The sequence below is a fragment of the Tigriopus californicus genome, chromosome 3, assembly GCF_007210705.1.
Source record: "Tigriopus californicus strain San Diego chromosome 3, Tcal_SD_v2.1, whole genome shotgun sequence".
In the NCBI taxonomy this organism is placed as follows: Eukaryota; Metazoa; Arthropoda; class Copepoda; order Harpacticoida; family Harpacticidae; genus Tigriopus; species Tigriopus californicus.
In genome coordinates, this window is record NC_081442.1 from 4482025 (window position 1) to 4501221 (window position 19197).

The 19197-nt window shown below is 43.2% G+C and overlaps 1 protein-coding gene across 2 annotated transcripts in view; it reads left to right on the forward strand.

The window, feature by feature from the left end:
* Positions 1 to 19197, forward strand: part of LOC131878412 (glutamate [NMDA] receptor subunit 1-like) — a 39680-nt gene that overhangs the window by 14952 nt on the left and 5531 nt on the right. For both annotated transcript variants that reach the window (XM_059224379.1, XM_059224381.1), the window contains exons 6-11: positions 771 to 944; positions 4187 to 4463; positions 6582 to 7131; positions 15058 to 15356; positions 17120 to 17384; positions 18485 to 18633. In XM_059224379.1, the coding sequence (XP_059080362.1) occupies positions 771 to 944; positions 4187 to 4463; positions 6582 to 7131; positions 15058 to 15356; positions 17120 to 17384; positions 18485 to 18633 (1714 nt within the window). The remainder of the gene's footprint in view (positions 1 to 770; positions 945 to 4186; positions 4464 to 6581; positions 7132 to 15057; positions 15357 to 17119; positions 17385 to 18484; positions 18634 to 19197) is intronic.

Below are 19197 nucleotides of genomic sequence, written 5' to 3' on the forward strand. Positions count from 1 at the left end.
GATGGAGTAGGGGCTACGAAATCCCACTTGTTACACACAGACACACACACACACTATTCTGCTAAGGGATCATTGTGATACTCAACAATTGGGCAAAGTCTTTGAAGTGCTTGGTGGAGCTTCGTCAAATCAAACCTATGTTCCACCTTTGTTCCTTCAGCCCTGTAGCGAACGTTTGACGTTCTTAAGGGGGTTAGTAAGTAGCTGTTTTTAATCTCGAGTGGTTCGCCTGAACCAGGCGACCACCGGTAAACTGAGTGTGGAGGGAATGATGAGGAGCTAACACGTTTGTAAGGTGTTACATCCATCCAATTTGGAAGACGCTCTTTGAAGAGCCACGGCAAAGAAAACTATTTGCTCGAGTTAGAGCCCCTCTAAAGATTTGACGAGAGACCTTTCTTTGACTTACCACCTTGGTGGTTTCGGTTTCACTAATCTTTCCATTGCTCTCTTGTTCTTAGCGGGTCCAAGCTACTATCTTAAATTTGGAAGAAAGCACCTTAGGTGACTACGTAGTAAAGGATCTTCAGGACCACGAGTGTTTCATTTTAAGCACTTCCAGAAAGCTTGTCTGGAACAAACATTGTCCCTAATCCGGTTCAGAATGCTTCCTCTCGAATGTCAAAATTCAGACTCAACCCGTGCTCTCAAGACCCAAAACCCTGTCTCTCATTGCCACTATCCCCTTGGCATACAGATCAAAACGAGCCAAGCATTCGACGCTTGACTGGCAATAATGATATAACGCATTTTTTCCTATCTTTTTTTAGCACGGAGGACGCAGACCAAATATTTCGTGATGCCACCAACCTGAACATGACCGGCGAAGGCTACGTTTGGATTGTGACTGAGCAGGCTCTACTTTCGCAGACCATTCCTAGTGGCACATTGGGACTTCAGTTGGTCAGCTCTGAGGGCGAGCGAGGACATATTAGTGATTCTCTGTGAGTACCAACCGCCCATACGAGCATTTTTGAAGGGTCTGATAGAACTATGACCACGGTCGGTCGTGGGACCACTACTCATCCCAGTTGGAAGTGCATTAGCCTTGTGGAAGTTAGTTCTTACCCGGTCAGCAACTTGTGGTGGGCCACTGCCACTGTCACTGGCCAGGCACTCCCTAAATTGCGGCAGGGAGTCAGGCAACGGGCGTCCAGGGGAAGAATAGTCAAATTAGATTGTGGGACAAGGCTCCTCAGATATGCAGGATTGAAGGGAGGACCTTTTTTGGTGGACGTCTGAAGTTTATGGAATTGAATTTGCCGGCATCCACCAAGTTTGTCGCTTCCGTTGCTTGCAATGGGTATAAGAACGTGGAACATTTTGAATGTTCCAAAAGAATGGCTTAAGCGTGGACTTGTGGCGTTCTTTTTTTTTACAGTCATTGCATGCCAAGTGCTGCAAAGTTACGGAAAACTGGCCCTTCGAGTTAGTTGTCCAACCCTATCTTCCAAAGTGGAGGCGAAGGCGGTTGCAAATGCCGTCCGACCAGAATGATGTATTCACGTGTGAATAGCCTGAGAGGCTCTTTATCTCATTACTGCCATGAAACAGTACTCAAGAAGAGAAGAATATGTGTTGTATGTACAATAGTATTGAAAGCAGTCAGTCATGCGTCATATTTCACAGAGGAATAATTGAATTACAGTGCCTTTTTTCCTTGGCCTTCTGTACTCTGGAGCGTATGTAGTACGATGGCCGAGACCACGATGGCTTAGACCAATATTGAGAGGGTCTTCGGGAAAATGTTAGAGCCATACTGATGGATATGGTACACCTCCTTCCTCTTCAAAGAGGGTCGTGTAATAACCAATGGTAAGAAAGAAAGGCCCTCTGGCCCGCTGACTAACTGACTAATTGGCTGGGAGCAGTCAGGCTCCATATCCTCTTACCATGGGCCTGGTAATTGGAGAATGTTGTCATGGATCTAGTTTCATCGCTCGTGAGACATTCCCGATGCAAAAACACCCATTCCCGACAATTGAGCCAGAAAAGAAAGAGACCGCCAGCCCCATGGGTGGAACGAACAGGATGAGGGGAGACAAGCAGCAACACTGTTCGACGTGTAGACAAGGCCCATCTATTATGTTCCATTGGATGCACTCCGCCTTGCATTGGCCTCGTTGGATGTGGTACGAGGAGTATTTGCGATCCAATTTGGTTTTATTTCGCTCGAGGCCAACAAAAAAAGTTTGGACTTTGTCAGCCAAGGCTAAGGCGTAAATCTCCATTTGCCTGCCTTTCTGTTCTCTCTTAACTTAGGACGGAATTGTTCTAATTGTACTTAAACATGAGCACTGTGAACAGCGTGGTCATAGTGTTGGACGGTTTTCGCATCCGGTTCTGCCAATGGTCTGGAGTCTGAACTGAACGATTAGGTGTTCAATGTTATCTAACGGATCCCCTTGGAAATTCAATGTTTTTCCATGGTTCAAATCCCCCTTTAATGGTTATTCCGACACGGCCTTTTGATTGATGATGCGGCTGATCGGATCAGCATCATTTCTCACACGTTCACATGTTGATAGCGGCACTGAGTGTGTATGTGAGTGAAGTGCGTGCCCAGATTTTACTAAGCCCACGCCGTTTGCATAGAAAGCGTTTCAATGTCAGAGTGGTTGACGTGGATTGGCAGCATTTCAGCTTGATTGTATCCTTAGATCCGCCGCATGGCAGCATGTGCTGCCTTTTACTTTTAGTTTGCTCATTTTACGAATGCTGCCAAAGAAACTTGGAACTACAATCTAACGACTGAATAGAATTGTCAGAGAGATCTGGGTTGAAAGTCAAGACCGCGTTGGGTGGATGGGTTGGGTTCAGAGAGGTCCCTTTTGAATATGCTGTGCAGCCGAAACGCATATCTAACTTTCTGAGGAGAACGAAGGTTAGGCGTTGACATGCCAGATAAACTCGCTCAGAATGTAGGGATATAAAAAAAAGTTTTCAAGTTTTATGTCGAAACTTCCTGGGGGCGTCTGTTGCAGCGAATGGTAAAACAGAATGAAAAACTGTCCATGAACCAAACTCCCGATTCAAGATTGATAGAAGGGGCTCTCCTATTTATGTCATCACCCGCATTTACTGTATATAGAGTGTATAAAAGATACAGATCTGACCTTGAGCATGACAGCCACTATTTGAAGATGTAATCAAGATATTGGATAAAAACTTTATCTTACCCCCCCCCTCCTGATTACCATCTGGAATGCCATCCACATGAAAAATGAGCAAAAGATCCAATCGTCGTGTAAACTGGATGTAAGTTCCATCACCCAAAGTTTCGCTCATGGAAAGTGCGTTTTATGTGAGTAAGCTGTTTGGGCATTGGTTCTTAGACTAAATGGTAACCCGTCTTAAGAGCCCAATCAAGCCACAAGTACCTTTACAGGAAGTACATTTTTGAGGACCAATCACTCGGTTAATGGCTTTTGTGTCAGCATATACTATATTGGGAGTGCTTTGTCGTAGTAAAATTCAGTTGGGCTTGCATCTTGTAACAATGATAGTAAACCAAGTCATCTGTCCTTGAAGTAACATCGCTTGACTGACTATTGACCAACTTGATGCGGCCATGTACTGGCTGATGGATTTAAGACCTAGACCTATAAATCCATCATGGTCACAATTACACCAAAAGGACTCTCTTCTTCACTATTGAAGTCAAGACGACCTTTCCTTGTGAGGTGTTCATCCCCACTTGAACTTGTGAAGAGCATTGTTCTTGGTGAGTGAGCAAAAGAGATGAAGAAATAGAATATCCCGCTCAATCCACGACACTTGATCCCTCTTCATACTGAGACTGTGGACTGTGGAGTGGCTGTCTAGGGATTCAAAGTGTGCCATCGGTTTTCCCCCAGTTGTTGGACGAGAAAGTTCTTGATTGAAAGGAGATCAATTTGCCCTCAAAGCTATGTTGAGCAACACAGATAAGGAGGAACGACGGGAAAAGAAAGTTAAGAGAGCGGAAAGAGAGGTCCTTTCAGAAAGAGAATCGGTCTTCAATCATGGCCTTATTGGCTCGCACGTAGTTCACAAGTTCATTAAGTACCCGTGTTAGGAGAAATACCCCCTGTTTCTCGTCCCCCCTGGGTTAGCTCTGAGACCGATCCAACAGCAAGAATATATCCTAAACCTCAACTCTCACGATTAAATCCTAAAACAAGATGATCATCGTTGTCATTTGTAGGAACATCTTGGCGCAAGCCTTGGAGAACCTGCACAAGAACGAGAATGTCACCGAGGCTCCGGGCAATTGCAACAAGTCCGGAAACGTTTGGGAATCGGGTCGGAAGTTCTTCGAGTATATCCGGAAGCAAATTTTAGCCGCGGGTGTCACCGGTCGAGTGGCTTTTGATGATATGGGAGACCGCCTGTTTGCCGAATACAAGGTCATCAACGTGCAAGCCGATCACCGCAACAACTTTCCCAAAGGAGTCAAAGTGGGTAATTACAAGTACTCGGAGGTAAGAGGTCGTGGTTTCTCTTGGACTTGCACACATGATAGGTAAAGTAAAATGACGATCTTAAGTTGCCGTATGTTTTGAAGGAATGATAACCTATTAAGAAACTTTTTTATAAACAAAAATCCACACTAGATTGTTAGCGTCTTGTAATGATTATTGATAGGAATGGCCAACAAAACAAAGTAAGGCGATTTGGAGTTTCGCTTCCTTTGAAGCACCCTGTACCCAGTCAGATAAGCGGTTAGAGGCTATCATTTTCTTTGGTCTTTTGATCGTAAGAATTTGACCATGACTGCATGTTCAAGGTGAAGCTGGATATTTTGGGACCCTCGAAACAAAGTAATTCGTCCCTTAAGGCGCAGTACATCCTTGTTATCTCACCAAGTTCTTGCGCAGAGCGAATTCCTGTCCAAGAGTTGTCTTGAAGTGACTGTACATTGCACTCGCACACGAGCGCTCATTTCATGGGGTCTCCTACAAGTTCTCTTTAAACCCCGTTCAACGGGTCCCATTGTTGTCCTCACGAACCACTCTGTGTACTCTATGTACATAGTATACTTTGTATCGAGATCGAGAAAACGCTGCGTATATACGTACACATATACTAGAGTGCGTGGACCGCGTTTACATTATCAGGGGCTTGGGGTGGGGTGGTCCCAATGCAGAGATAATTAATGAAAGTGTCCCACAGATCTCACTAAAGCTCATTAACATACCCAACATGGATAAACCAGGGCAGAAGGAGTTATAACGTCTTCGGGCAAAGTGTCCTCATTTTCCTCCCTTGGTTAACGAGGACTAGAGCGTTTTTATTACATATTGGAGCTGTGGAGCCCTTTGGGCACTATTTTTTGTTCCTTGAGCTCTTTTTCTTTTCGACTAACGTACCGACAACCGCAAAGACATATTATTAATCCTGCAATGAGATGCTGTATTTGGCTAAACGAAAACGTGCGTAAGTAGCCTTGGTCGGGGAGCAAAATAGTATTGCATTTATAGCCAAGATCCCCTCGATGTTATCATAGCTTAGTTCATCTGTAAGACCGTATGTTAGTCCATCCAACAGAGCATTTCCTGCCAAAGAGTAGAGCAGATCCCAAGGCTTTTTTTGTGCTGGCATTCATCCTCGTTTTTTTTTTCAAGAGTCCCTCGTGAGACTGATGAGAGATCTCTTTTACTGTGAACTTTCGGACCACTTGTCACTTGCCATGAGTGAGACTTTGTGTAATGCGGCCAATTTCTTGCTAACACTCTTCTATTTACGGATCCAAAGCTCTTGGAAGTTGTTGGAAAAAGGAGCTAGCTCATCTTGACATGTGCTTCCAAGTGCAGTCGTTTTCCTAAAAGGCTTATTCATTTTCTTGGGCTTAGAAGCCATGAAGGTCATTTTTGGATTTGAAAGAGAGACAAACTCAAATCTGAGTCGTTTCGTCCAACTTTTCCACACACAAGAATCCTTGGCTGGTTTTGGTCGCTTTCGTGAGGTCGTGACCCGTTCAAATTGCAGGGAAGTGCAATTTTCAGCCTTGAATGTCTTGGATGAGGTTCAATTTGCTGGTGTGCAAATGAGCGGTTTCGAGCACGAACTAGTATGTACGTAGAAGGACGGGGTGTTAAAGATTTGGGAAAGATAACGATTTCTTCGCATCCGGGAAAATTGCCAGACCAATCATGGTGCTCTGAAAACAGGATTTACAGCCAAGGCCAATCCGCAATGAATCAACGTTGAAACTTACTGCAGCCATTGCCATTGGACCGGATTTTGGATAGCATGTACGAAACGATTCGGGTCTTATGTTTGAGCTCTGACTTTGTTACAAACGTTGGTGTAAAATATATGGAGAAGGGGCTTTATTGTCTTTCACTTTACAGCCGCTGGACTTGTAAAAGCTTTACGAGCATCAATCTTTGGTGGGCGTGTGTAGGTGTGAAAAGCTCTTTTGTGAGACATTGCAGATGCATTTTGGTCGGACTTGAGTGAGATGTGGACTGACAAAGTTGTCCACGGCCGACGGAAATTGCATTGGCGACGAACCACAGCAAGCCTTACATAAGCAAGACTTGGATGAATTGCATCAAAGGGCCTTGAACTGAAGCTTTTTCCGTCATTTCTTGCAGATGAGCAGCAAGATGCATTTGGAAATCAATGAGGACGCGATCATTTGGCCGGGTGGACTCACTCAAAAACCCACGGGCCTGATGATCCCCACGCATTTGAAAGTGGTCACCATCTTTGAAAAGCCCTTCGTGTACACACGCAAGCTCAATGTCAGTTCCACGGAAGTCTTCCACAATCTCCGTCAAATGGAGACGGCCAATAGTTATTCGTCGAGTAATAGTTTTAGCAACAATTTCAATAAACAAGATGTCGCTAGTGGTAGCAGTAGTAATAATAACAACAACAACCACGGGAATGGAATGAAAGTTTCGTGGAGTGATTTCGCAGACCTTGGCCTGGATAAGGCCAAAGTTGACTCGAGCAGCACGGCCAAGCCTCCGCCTGAGATGGCCAATAGTGATAAAAGTGGCGGCGGTCAAGGCCAAACCGCGAGTGCTCCAAGTGATATTTCAAAGCCAAGCCGGAAATTGCCAGAAAATGCCTGTGATCCCACATATGGGGAGGTCCCATGTCCCGCCTACAACAAGCACTGGAACGAAGATGATCCAGGTAAGTGGGACACATTTAAATCGACCATAATCAGCGTTGTGTGGGTTTGTGTGTCGAGATAAGATATACGTAAGAGTACAAATGCATAGTGTATTTGTTCAATTTGTGTCAAAAACTATGTTTCTTTGGCAGAGCGTGCTTTTTTCCATCCTCGATACTAAAACTTGTTCATCCATCATAAAAGACCATGTACTAGAACATCTTGGGAGCCAATGGTATCCAGCAAAGTGCCCGCAGACCTCGAGGTATCAAGCTTTCTGAAGAACGAGAAGTGTAATGTCTTTGGACTTCGCTACGAGAAGCTCACTCGTACAAGGCTTCTCAAATGCTCAAATGTACAGATGCTCAGCTCGTTCCAGGTCTCCGATAATGTGTGAAAGGCTTCAAAATTGTACCGAAATAAAACAGCATGAGGCCGTGGAACGAGGCCATGGACTCGAGCTTCGAGCAAACTCCAATGGGCTTCATCTGCCCATCTGTCCTCAAAGTTCATTATGGTCATCAAAGATCTGGTGGATGGACACAACTTTTTGTCCATCCTCCTCCAATCGAAGCCAGACCTCGAAAAGAAACCAACGGCCTCCAATCCTATTTCGGCCTCGCAGTTCCAACACAGAGTGGGCCCTCACGGGACCTCACTACCACACTAGTAACATTACATTCGTTGGAGGATAATCTTGGTTTGAGATGAGAGAAGAGTGATGCATGGTTATCAAGCTTTGCTCCATATTTTTGAAGCATTTGTTGAGGTTTCTATTTGAACTGAATGGACGTGAGCTAATGCTAATACTTTAGCACTGATACTAGGACCTATTGAAATTGAACATTCCGTCTACCTTAAATCGTGCTTAGCATACATGCCATGGACATTTCACCCGAATTGCATCCGATATCGAGCCAAGTGGTCAGTGTCCTAAGGGGTTTTTCTTGGGATGACTCCCCGAAATCAAATTAAGAGACTAGAGTAACAGATGTGAAGGCAAATCAACCACTCAAACCCAATTGTACCATTTGTGAACCAGATGCCAGTCACCATGTGAGGAATACTAGCTTTCTCCCTAATGATGTCAAGGCCAAGGCTGGAGACTTTCAAAGTAAGCATGCTCTGACAATTAAGGAAGACAAATGGCAGAGCAATTGCATCACTGGCATTTTCTGCTCCACGGTCCCACTCCATGAATGAGCAGCAGTGGACTTTGATCATCCTCATGGGTCTTCCCAAGCAATTGGATCGAGTCAGACCGGTACAAATTGTGGTCGTTTCTCGCGGATCGGTTCGAATTCCATGATCCTAAATCTCGTCCAGTTTTATTCTGGTCTTATTGGAGAACGGCCAAAGCAAGAAAGAAAGTTGGGCCGAGAAGGACACACAAGAGATGTAGCAGTAGAAGCTATACATAGAAGGGAGGGAGAGAAGAGGAAGGAGGTGAGGAACTTCTTTCTGGAACAAATTCCCTCGGGTAATTCCTCGTAGTCTACCAACCAGACCTCTGAGCAAAACTCCAGACACTTAGAGAGTTTGCTTTGGGCCATCTCATAATTTTCACTTTGGCAATGGCGAAAAAGTTGGAGAGAAAGAAAATGCCTTGGTTGACACTCTCCAAATGAAGCTGCCCTCTTCTAATTTGGAGTCGACTGCTATGAGCGGGTGTGTGTGCGTGTGGCATTTCCAAAACCATGATGATAGCTTTATTCGATTTTGCAAATTGAGGGAGGGTGCCTCCCGCTCAATCCCTTGACAAAGACAAGGTCTCATTCCGAACCAAGCGTTATTATCCATGAAGTGTAGCACGTGCCAATATTTGCCAAGAACGATGCATTCGGACGATGATGCGAGCTCTTTCAAGTTTGAGCCAACAATGGTTGAAAGTTGACACGAATCCTTTCACTTAAAAGCCATCGGAGGCTACTAACGCCTCTAGCATCGAAGCCAGCCACTGATATTGAAGCCAATAATCCCTTTTATCCCAGCATCAATTTTTATCTTCAAGCCTCTCTCTCTGTCTCTCCCTGCCTCCTTCCTGTCTTTGGTTAGGGTCCTTTTAAGCTTACTCTTACTAGGTACACGAGTAGAACAAGGCGAGGGAAGCCTTTCCAAGAAAGCTTAGACTTGATGACTCAAACACGTCTGAATGGTTTCCACGGTGGCCTGACTCAGGAAAGGATCTTTCGGAGAGGCAAATCAACCCTTGTGACCAAATGTGTGTACCACGTGGTGTACACTGAAATTGGAAATGGGAAATTGGAAATGAAAATGCACACTTCCACTCGAGCATGTAAATGTCAACGGAAAATCTGGCAGTAAGAGATGGAGAAAGAGAAATGGAGATGCATTCGAATTCGCATGCTTCATCTTTCTTCATCAGTCTTCATGATATCAAAGGAACGAACCAGGCCCAACGAGAGGGTCCTTATCCAAGATGTCCTTTGTCGGCGTTAAAACGGGAAAAGAGATGAAGGTAGATCGAATCAAAGGCTATCTGTGAAGCCCAACAACCACGGCGGACACGTCTCAAAAAGAACCAATGATTGAATCAAAACAGCCTTATGAGCAGATATTACTTTCACGAGGAAAGTTTGAGGGAGTGGATGTGGCACTGAAGGGGACATCATGGAAAATGATGCTAAAAGAAAAGAGAATCGTCTTTATTTGTTGGTTCATGATTGAAGAAAGGCTGTTGAAGGACGCCCGGTATGTTGGGCAAGACAAAAGGCTCGAAGAAAGGTTAACTCAAAATCAAGGCATTGGCAAGAAATGAAAGAAGATGATGGCTAATCCCAAGACCTTTTTAAACTATGAATTAAGATCCGTGAACTTTTAATGCTGCTTGAGAGCTCGTAAATAATGCTTTGCCAAGTGAAAGTGAACTTGATTCAGAGTTTATTCTTCGCCTAATTATTAATTCATACCAAAGGCAAGTGCAGCTTCGGGAAATTTGGTTGCCCAAGAAAGTTTTCCTCTGCCAAACGAACGAGTTTTTCCCACGATTTTGATTAGTTAACTAAATTCTTTTCAAACGTGACACATTGCTGCTTTTATCTGCGCAATGAATATTTTTCGAACAATTTGAATGGCACGTTTTTAGATATGAAAGATATGCGTAATGGTGTGTGTATGTATTTTGCGACTCATGGTCATGTCGAAATGTGTACGTGAAGTAATAGCAATAGATATAAAAAACATAAACGAAAGTGGATTGACTATTAAAATGGCAATAATGTCGAATAGATGAGTAAAACAGTACTATCACAGAACAGTTGACTAGATTTGTTTCTTGAACTGTTAGCAATTACTGTACAGGCTTTTACTTCTTGTTTATTTTGCATTTCCTACCCAACTGTGTAAGGCGTAGAGTATATTTTTCAAAAGCATGTTCATTCAACTTATCAAAACTTATTTATGGTTCACTATCTACGTAGGTATTAGTTTAACAAAATTGCAATTTCGTGTCGATGCTTGTCTTTTTACTTTCACTTGTGTCAGAAGAGCTTTAAATTCTAAACTACATCTGTATCAGATCAATTTTTTGCCTGAACCACTTTTAGTTTCGGTAGAGACTATTGATATATTTGCGTCCTTCGCTAAAGAAGGCTTTAGAACATTTTTTCTTCAATTCAACCTGAATTGGTAAATGAGTCAAAACAGCAAGATCAGCACTTGTAATGGTCATAGGTTGTTAAGGCAGTATCTCACGTTTCAGTTTCCAGAGTTTCAACGATTTCTGAAAGTATACGAGCCAAGTCCTACATAAACAGAAGTAGTGACTCGAAAATATTATTAATTCAATGAACGAACGACAATCTCAATGCAATAGATGTAAATATTTGTTAAGTAACGTACGAGTACAGTAGATTCGTCAAAATTGACACTCAAAAACTTGTTCTAATGTGCCCGCTTTTTGGCGTGTATGTATCATACTGAAGTTCCGATATCCACCACCACCACCCATTACTGGCACGGTTGAGTCCTTCTATCGATAACTTTGTTCTCTAGAAGTTTTCATATTGCCCGTTGCATGAATGAGCTTTTTCGACTTGATTTGAAGCTGTTGGCCAGTAACTATGAAGACTTGAGTCAATTACTTTTGAAATGTAACTGCATTCATACATTAGATTTACATTAGTGTTAGATGCAGTAAAAATTGCATTCACTCGGTGTTCAAATGTAATTTACAAGTCATTTTCGAGGTGTGATTCAATTACAGCATTCCTTTTTCAATGTCGACGTAGTCATTTTTTCGTATGCCAAGTGTCATTGACAAGTATAAAAAGGTCAAGTTGTCAAGTTAGAAAGTGAATTTAGATCTATGTACGTAAATCTATTTGTTAAACTGTCCACTAACTGCCTAGAGGGAAAGACTAAAATGTATTTGCAATTTGCTATTGAATTTTTCTTATAACAATAATTCGAAATGCGATTACGACTCCAGTTGTATCACAGGTCTGTAAATAAGACATTTTTTCAGCACAATTAAGAAAAAGGAGTGCTTCAGAACGTAGCGTACGGTTCACTTATCAAGTTGCATTATTTGTAAACTCGTAAAAGTTCGTCATGAGGTTTGTCTCAATTGAATATCCTGAGCTAAACTACAAATTATTTCGCAAACAGTGAATTAATTTTTGTGCGTCATGAATATATCTTGGCTAATTTTCATGCAATACGGTCTATTCATTATGAGATAATGATATATCACTCATGCAATTAATCGTGCTTGAGCTGCAAATGGCCCCCACTCTGCTTTAGTAAAACTTCCCTTTCATTAGAGCCCATTTGAAAGCTTTACATAGATGGAACTCTATAAATCGCAATAACAATGGTTTTATACTATAGCTTTCAGTTCTTTTTAATATTTCTGGTAAATAGGACCTATACTTCCTTATTTTAGTGAAGACATATGGTTGAATATCCGTATTTAAGTTGTTGCTAAATGTGCACCTTACATGACAACAAAGAAGGGTAAAAACGAGTCTGTTGTGTTTTTCTAGTGCTTAATCGGTTACCATGGGACAATCCAACTCGGGCAGATTGTAGTCAGCGACCCTCCACAGTTAGAAACCATGCCCTTACAGCCGTTGAGCTGGAGGCCATACGCTCTAGCAACTGGTCTGCCTGGCTTGCTCGTAATCCACTCTCTTGGCATTGTTTCCTCTGTCATGTTCGCCTTCGATGGCAACACTTAGACGGGGTTGTTTACCTTGTTCTTTAGCGTGACGAAATCGTGAAGTCGCAAAATACGGTTATTTCTCAGGGAACATTTTCACTCCTGGTCCAATGATTCAAACTCAATATGAGCAAAGTCAGCTCGCCATTTCCCACTTGTTACAAGATAGCGTTGTACAACCAGGCATATCCGGCTGAGTTGGTTTGGCGAAAGTTCATTTCTTGACTGAAGTGTGTGCTGTGCACTCTAGTTTCGCTCTCTCTTTTTCTCTTCTTCTTCTTCCACTTACATGTCTCATTTTGTCTCTTCATCGAGTGTACGTCCCTTCCTCTTTGGCTTGTCATCGCGAATGAAGATGGAAAGAAGACGCAGACTACTTGCCAAACTTAGAACATTCTTGTTTTGGTGCCAAACTTGGCATTACCATTATTATTATCTCCTGTTTGTTCACTTGTATTTGACAAGACAAAAAAGTTTTCCAATCAAGCCCAAGGTCGTCAATTCTCAAAAATCCATCGTGTACCAACTGGGACAGCAGATTCGCCAAGTATGCCATGTTTCTACTGTCAAATTGATGATATCATCCTTTTGGATCCCTGTCCTGGCAAATTAAAAAAGACCAAGCGGTCAAGTTAGACAGAACAATGGGGAGGGGGGTCAAGTTGAGCTTCATCAATCTTTTGCCCTCACATATCTTCTTGCACTCTTTCCTTTGGGCCAAAGAATGGAGTAGTATCTTAACACTTTCTGACGGGGGCTTATCTCCAAGAATCTACAGGAAATACGAAGGCCGGGGGCCAACACGAACCTCACTGATTTTTTCTTACACTTGAGTGAACTGATCTTCTTTAAGGGCACCCGGGAACTTCTCTCTCGGCAATGCCATATGACTGACTAGCGCCCTGTTTCATTCATCTTTGGGGAGGGGATTCCGACACGTTTTAGGCCCTAACTAAAGAAACATAATCAAGTTTGTGTCTTTTTCACCTAGTTACGACTTTATCCCAGAGTTTTCTTCAAAACAAAGCGTGTCTGGCATAATTTTTCCTCTGTTCCATATCTCTTTATGAGGGCTTTTCAGTTGGCTTTTTTCCCAAGATAGCCGACAAGGCCGAAAAATTGGTTATACCATCAACCAATCATCTTGATCTAACCTTTTATTTAAATTCGTATAAGATAACTTTTCGTGCACAGTCAGGTTCTTAACCAGTCCTTCCAGGACTCGTAAAGGACACAAAAGTGATTACTTGGTACTTTCTGCTGACATGTCCGGTCAAGAAAAGGTTAAGAGTTCTCGTGCTTTTAAAACAAGGGTTATGTTGGGTTAAATGAAGGCTCATGCAAATTCAAGCTTCAGCAGAGGACGTTGTCACTCAAAGACCAACGGTGAACCTCGGAGTTTTCGCATCTTGGATTCAGCCACGAACTTGGATTTTGTTGGAGATTTTTAGAGCGCAAATCATTGTCTTGTTGCTCACAAAGTTGAAAGTAAGCCTTAAACAAACGACAAAACATTTAGAGAAAGGAAAGAGCGTTTGGAGAGTGGCCTTCATCCCCAGCTTTCAACTCTGGAATCTGACGCAGTACAAACTTTGCCTGGCCATCTTGTGATGAAACGAATGTGCTGAAAAAACATTACGAAATAATGTAGTAGTAAAACTTAAAGCGTTTTTGCTTTAAATCTGCATTTTGTGCTTTAAGATTCGGCCATTTTTTGAAAGCAAGGATGAGTTATATTTGCATCAAAACGGAGCTTTCAGAACTTTTCTTCCGTTTTCACCTGAAACACGTTCCTTCAGTTAAGAGAACAAATTCTTGGCGCAAAAAGCGAAACGAGTTCAGCTATTGCACAATAAGATATTTTGGGAGCAAGTTCTTGCCACTAACTTGTAACTTGTCTGTTGAAGGTTTGATTCGAACTAAACTTCTTATGTAAGATTAGCCTTCCTAGAACGTTTGTGAAGTGGCCAATCTGGTGCAGAACTTTTCAGATTTTTCTATTGTATATAAGCTCATGCTTACCGGGAATCCCGTTTTATCCACCCCATCTACAACATTTGGTATTGGCTTTAGATCTCTGAGGCAAGAAACTTCATCAAGGTCATTATGTTTGGTTCTCTTATGTCTCCTTCCACAAGCCCCGCCCCGCTCAGGGTTTGTAATGAGTTCACCCACGGAAAGTGGTGAAGTCTGTTGCTTTTGAGGGTCTTTTTCTTGTCCCAATGTCTGAACAGAAGTATGGACCATGACTATGTTGCCAATGGCTGATCATTGTAGTGCGTATATTGGGGGATGGTTTTGTGGAGCGCATTCATCATTGTCAGTTTTCTTCTCGTTCTCCTCCTCATTCTCTTCGTGCGAGTCCTCCTTTCTGTTGTTGTTGTGAACAATTCCCTAAAAGGAAATGGGTTCTCCCGACCAACCCGACGACCCAGGGACCGAGTAACCGAGTAACCACGAAGCGACCCACGAAGCCAACGAGTGCGGGCAATTCCAGCCCCAGAAACACTCCTCGAGGTCTTGGAATGTATGAATTGGCATGCTAGTATTGAATGGTCAAGATCCTCTCTTCTCTTTTGTGAGACTTTCATTTTGTTGACCATGAAAGGGGCCATAGAACTGGAATTGACTGATCTTCGAAAGGATGAGTAGATCGACCAGACCGACGTATTTTGGTTCCAACCCCACAAGTCAAGGAACACCGAGTTCCTTGAGTCGTTAATAATAGGGCTATCTAATAAGGCCTGGGTTTTCCATGTTCCAGATTCCAAAACGTACACGGAGGAGATGTATTGCTGTCGTGGATATTGCATTGATCTCCTTCATTTGCTGTCCAGCCACTCCAACTTTACCTTCAGCCTTCATTTGGCACAAGATGAGTATGGAACCTTGGAGAGGAACAATCTAACGGGGAAGCAAGAATGGACCGGTCTCATGGGTGAGCTCGTAGGTGAACGAGCTGATATGATCGTGGCTCCATTGACCATCAATCCTGAGCGTGCTCAAGTGATCGAGTTCAGCAAGCCCTTCAAATATCAAGGCATCACCATTCTTCAAAAAAGAGTAAGCCCTACCACATTCTTCACTCACTTTCTTGGCCTTCAGATAGTGCTGGGAATCGGCAGCAACAGGGAAGAGCTAGCCAAGGGAATATGGAACCAGGCAGGGAACGAGGACGAAGACATGGAGAAGGAAAGGGATTTTGTGTGAGTTTCAAATTGAAATTTAATATCCCCCCTTGAAGCAACAAATACATATAATCCTCTTGGGTCTCAACTACCGACGACGACGCGAGTGCTTGAGAGAAAAGAAAGAAGGCGAGTGGCCTTGAATGCGAAGAGCAGACAATAAACAAATTTGGTGGCAACTCTCCAACATCTTGGACCAACCCCGACAAAATTTGAAAACGTGGACTCTTGGTCACCACCAAGGAATAGAGACTATTGGCAAAATTTATATTATGCCAACTTTAGCACCGTTGGAAATTCCACTTTTGAACTGTACGTGGTGGACTTTGACACTGTTTCGGCGGCTCCTCTCAAGTTCACGCTCATCTGCATTGATTTGCTCCTCTCAAAAGTTCTCTGGGAGTCTAAACGAGGGAAAAGTTGGAGTGACGCCCCTCCAAACCTGACGAGAACATGAATATTTGACTTTTTCTCCTACCTCTGTCTCTTCCATTTCTCTCGACTTGGGAGGTCGTCGCGAATCTACGTACATCTTCATTTTCCTTATCGGTCGTAATAAAAGTGCTGTTTTACATACTGAAGACAAGAGGGGTCCATTCGACAATGGGAACGAAAAAAACGAGCAGTCACAATGAGTTCTTGGGAACATTCATGGAACTTTCGGTTCAAAACAACCCGCCATAAGATTTGAGCCCTCTTTTGGTAAAAGGCACCTCTTGGTTGGGAAGGCAGAAATAAAGTAAGCCTGTTTTACGAGGATCAAGACCGCACTTGGATTTACATATGAAAACAAAGCCAATTCCGCCTCTTGGGAGGGTTCGAACGTGCATGGAAATTCAAAGCGATGACGTGGCAGTCGGGGGGTCTGTTTATTTGCAATAAGAGTCGAGTCAGTGTATGTAGTAATGGACCTAATTTTCAGACTGAGTTCCGCTTCCTGAATTTTTTTTTTATTGATTGGTGTTCCAATACATGTTTTAACCGTTTAAAGAGGCTCACATCCAGTGCATTTCATTAAAGGAAACGTTCAGTTTCGGTTCAGGATGTTTTCGATCCATCACTAACTCGATTGAGGTCCATCCAATATAATAAGCCTTTTCCTCCAGGTCCAATTAAGAACGCTAGGTGTGCTGCATAGACATAGAGGGCTGTCACAGTTTAGTGTCCCATGCTAATCGAGCAATTGTCTCGAACTTAATCAGCTACTATGTCTTTGTTGGTACGATTATTTTGAAAACATCGTGACTAAGTGTCAATTAGATTAATGAATCTGTATGTTGTTCAATTGCAATCCTCACTTGGGGAATGCTTCTCGCCCTCAAATGACGCTTGCTCTAATTTCCAAGGCCATCCTTTTTTATGAGCCCATTTGAGCGTTCTTAAATAGATAGAGCACACTATCTATTGGCGAAGTGAAAAGGCTATTTTTTCGATTCTTGGAGAAAAAAAAATCAGTTTTCGTTAAAAGATACGATAGAAAAATAAATCATCACCGCTCATTTAGGTCCATTCTGGAACATACATATCCTATGTGTCTAGGACCACCTCTGACACCAGTCAGGCACTTGCTCACTTGCACTTGAATGACCTAGATGAAAGCCATGTCCACGGTCGTCATCTCATTCGCTCTCATTGCAGCAACCTCGAGCCTCGCAATTGGTCTCGTTCTTGCAACCCTTCAAGTACACCCTGTGGGTGTTGGTGCTGGTCTCTGTCCACGTGGTGGCACTCTGTCTGTATCTACTGGATCGATTCTCGCCTTTCGGTCACCTGGGATCTCCATCCAGAGGCCACTCGGATGAGCACCGAGCGGTGGAATTACTCCAGAGGGAAGAGTCGCTCAATTTCACTTCGGCCATATGGTTCGCATGGGGAGTGCTGCTCAATTCCGGAATTGGGGAAGGTAAGTGCCTATGAGGATCGCATGAGGTACTATGAACATATTCGGTTAGGTTGGTACATTGCTCGAACCTGGTTACCAAAATTAGAGCCGAACATCAGCGATCCACTGGCTTCAAAGGGGTTTTTCTTTGGAATTGCGGAAAAAGAAATGAAAACCTTTTAACTTGATACTTGTGGTCAAATTGGTGGAGTGCTAAAACGACCCTGGTTATGTACTGTCAGGCTGTTTGCGGCTTTACAATGCGCGACCAACATAAAAGCGATGGATTTGTCGAATATGTTTTTTTTTGCAAAAGAGAGAGAGTGAGATGTTGCTTTCCACATTTTGTCAAATGACGCCATTTTTGGTCTTCAGTTATGGTTTCGTCAAATTGGTAAGTCGGAAGCTAAGAGTATATACAGTATATAGTGGGAAGTCATGGTAGAGGCAGATGGAGCTCCTGTTTTTGCTCGCTCGTTTTATGTGGCCGGGCAACCAAATTTAACAACGGAAACCTCACCTAATTGGATCTCCGGTTTGATGTTAGACAAGTCATCCAGAAAGTTGGTCTTGATTAGCAAACTATTCATGGTTCTTTGCGAACCCGAGGCAAATCCAATTATCCTCATTTCCTGTAGATGAACCAACCATCTTGCACCAAAACCATGTCTCAAAAGGGACTCTGGCTCTTCATATTTGAAGGGCTTGGTTAACTTGAAGATTTGTGAGTGGAAGTCAATGAATTTGCCAAGGTTGATGGGAGCCTCTTTTCATAGAGACGTTTCATAGTGCTATTTCTGCGCTACTTGCACGGCTTGCATCCAGAGAAGTAGTTGAACCAGTTACGGGGCTGCTCAAGGATCATAAAATGCTCTGCTCAGCGACAAAATAGCGGCCTTTAAAGCCCATTAAGAGCCTTGTATGTTTCGATAAGCCTCGACCAAATCGAGAATGACGATGGAGAATTGAAACGGTAGGATGCACTAGAATGTACAGTGAACGAGAAATAGGGAAAAGGAGAAAAGAAAAGTCTGTCCGATATGTGTCCAGGATCTTGGACAATCTGTCAAGGCCACAGCGTATCATTTAATTGAGTTTTGATCGATCGGTGTCTGTTCCAGGCACACCTCGAAGTTTCTCTGCCCGTGTCTTGGGCATGGTGTGGGCCGGTTTCGCCATGATCATCGTTGCTTCCTATACTGCCAATTTGGCCGCCTTTTTGGTGTTGGACAAGCCCAGGACCAGCCTCACTGGGATCAACGATCCGAGGGTAAGTACGAAGCCACCGCCACTACTCTGATTTATATGCGCCTGTCAAATGGCTTCAAGACATTTAATAGCGGAATGTGCCTCGTCTCGCTCCAAGTTCCATTCATTTTCGACAAATTGCCTGAATATGGTGGCATGTAGTACATGGCTTTTTTGAATTAAGGCGAAGGAATGAGAACGGACAGTTCCACTTTGAAATGGACCGAGATCGTTGTTAAAGCGTAGCGCAAAAAATGGAGAGGCACAAACGGAGAAGCATCCTCGTCGTTCTGCTCGTGAGGACGCACATTGGAATCGAGTACGGACTGCTCTCTGGATCGGAAATGTAAATATTCAGGACTGTTCGTTGTTCCTTCTAAGCCTGGAAAAGTTGCACCGACATTCTTCTGGGCATTTTGTATGTAAATTCCTCGGGTTTTGAACAGGGTTTATTATCCATGGACAGTACTTTAGTGCAGGCAAATGTGGTACATAGCACAATGGGGTAGGTTCCCTTGTTGAACGGAAGTAGTCCCAGAATAACGGGTGTCATTTTTCAGCTGCGGAATCCAATGGAAAACTTTAC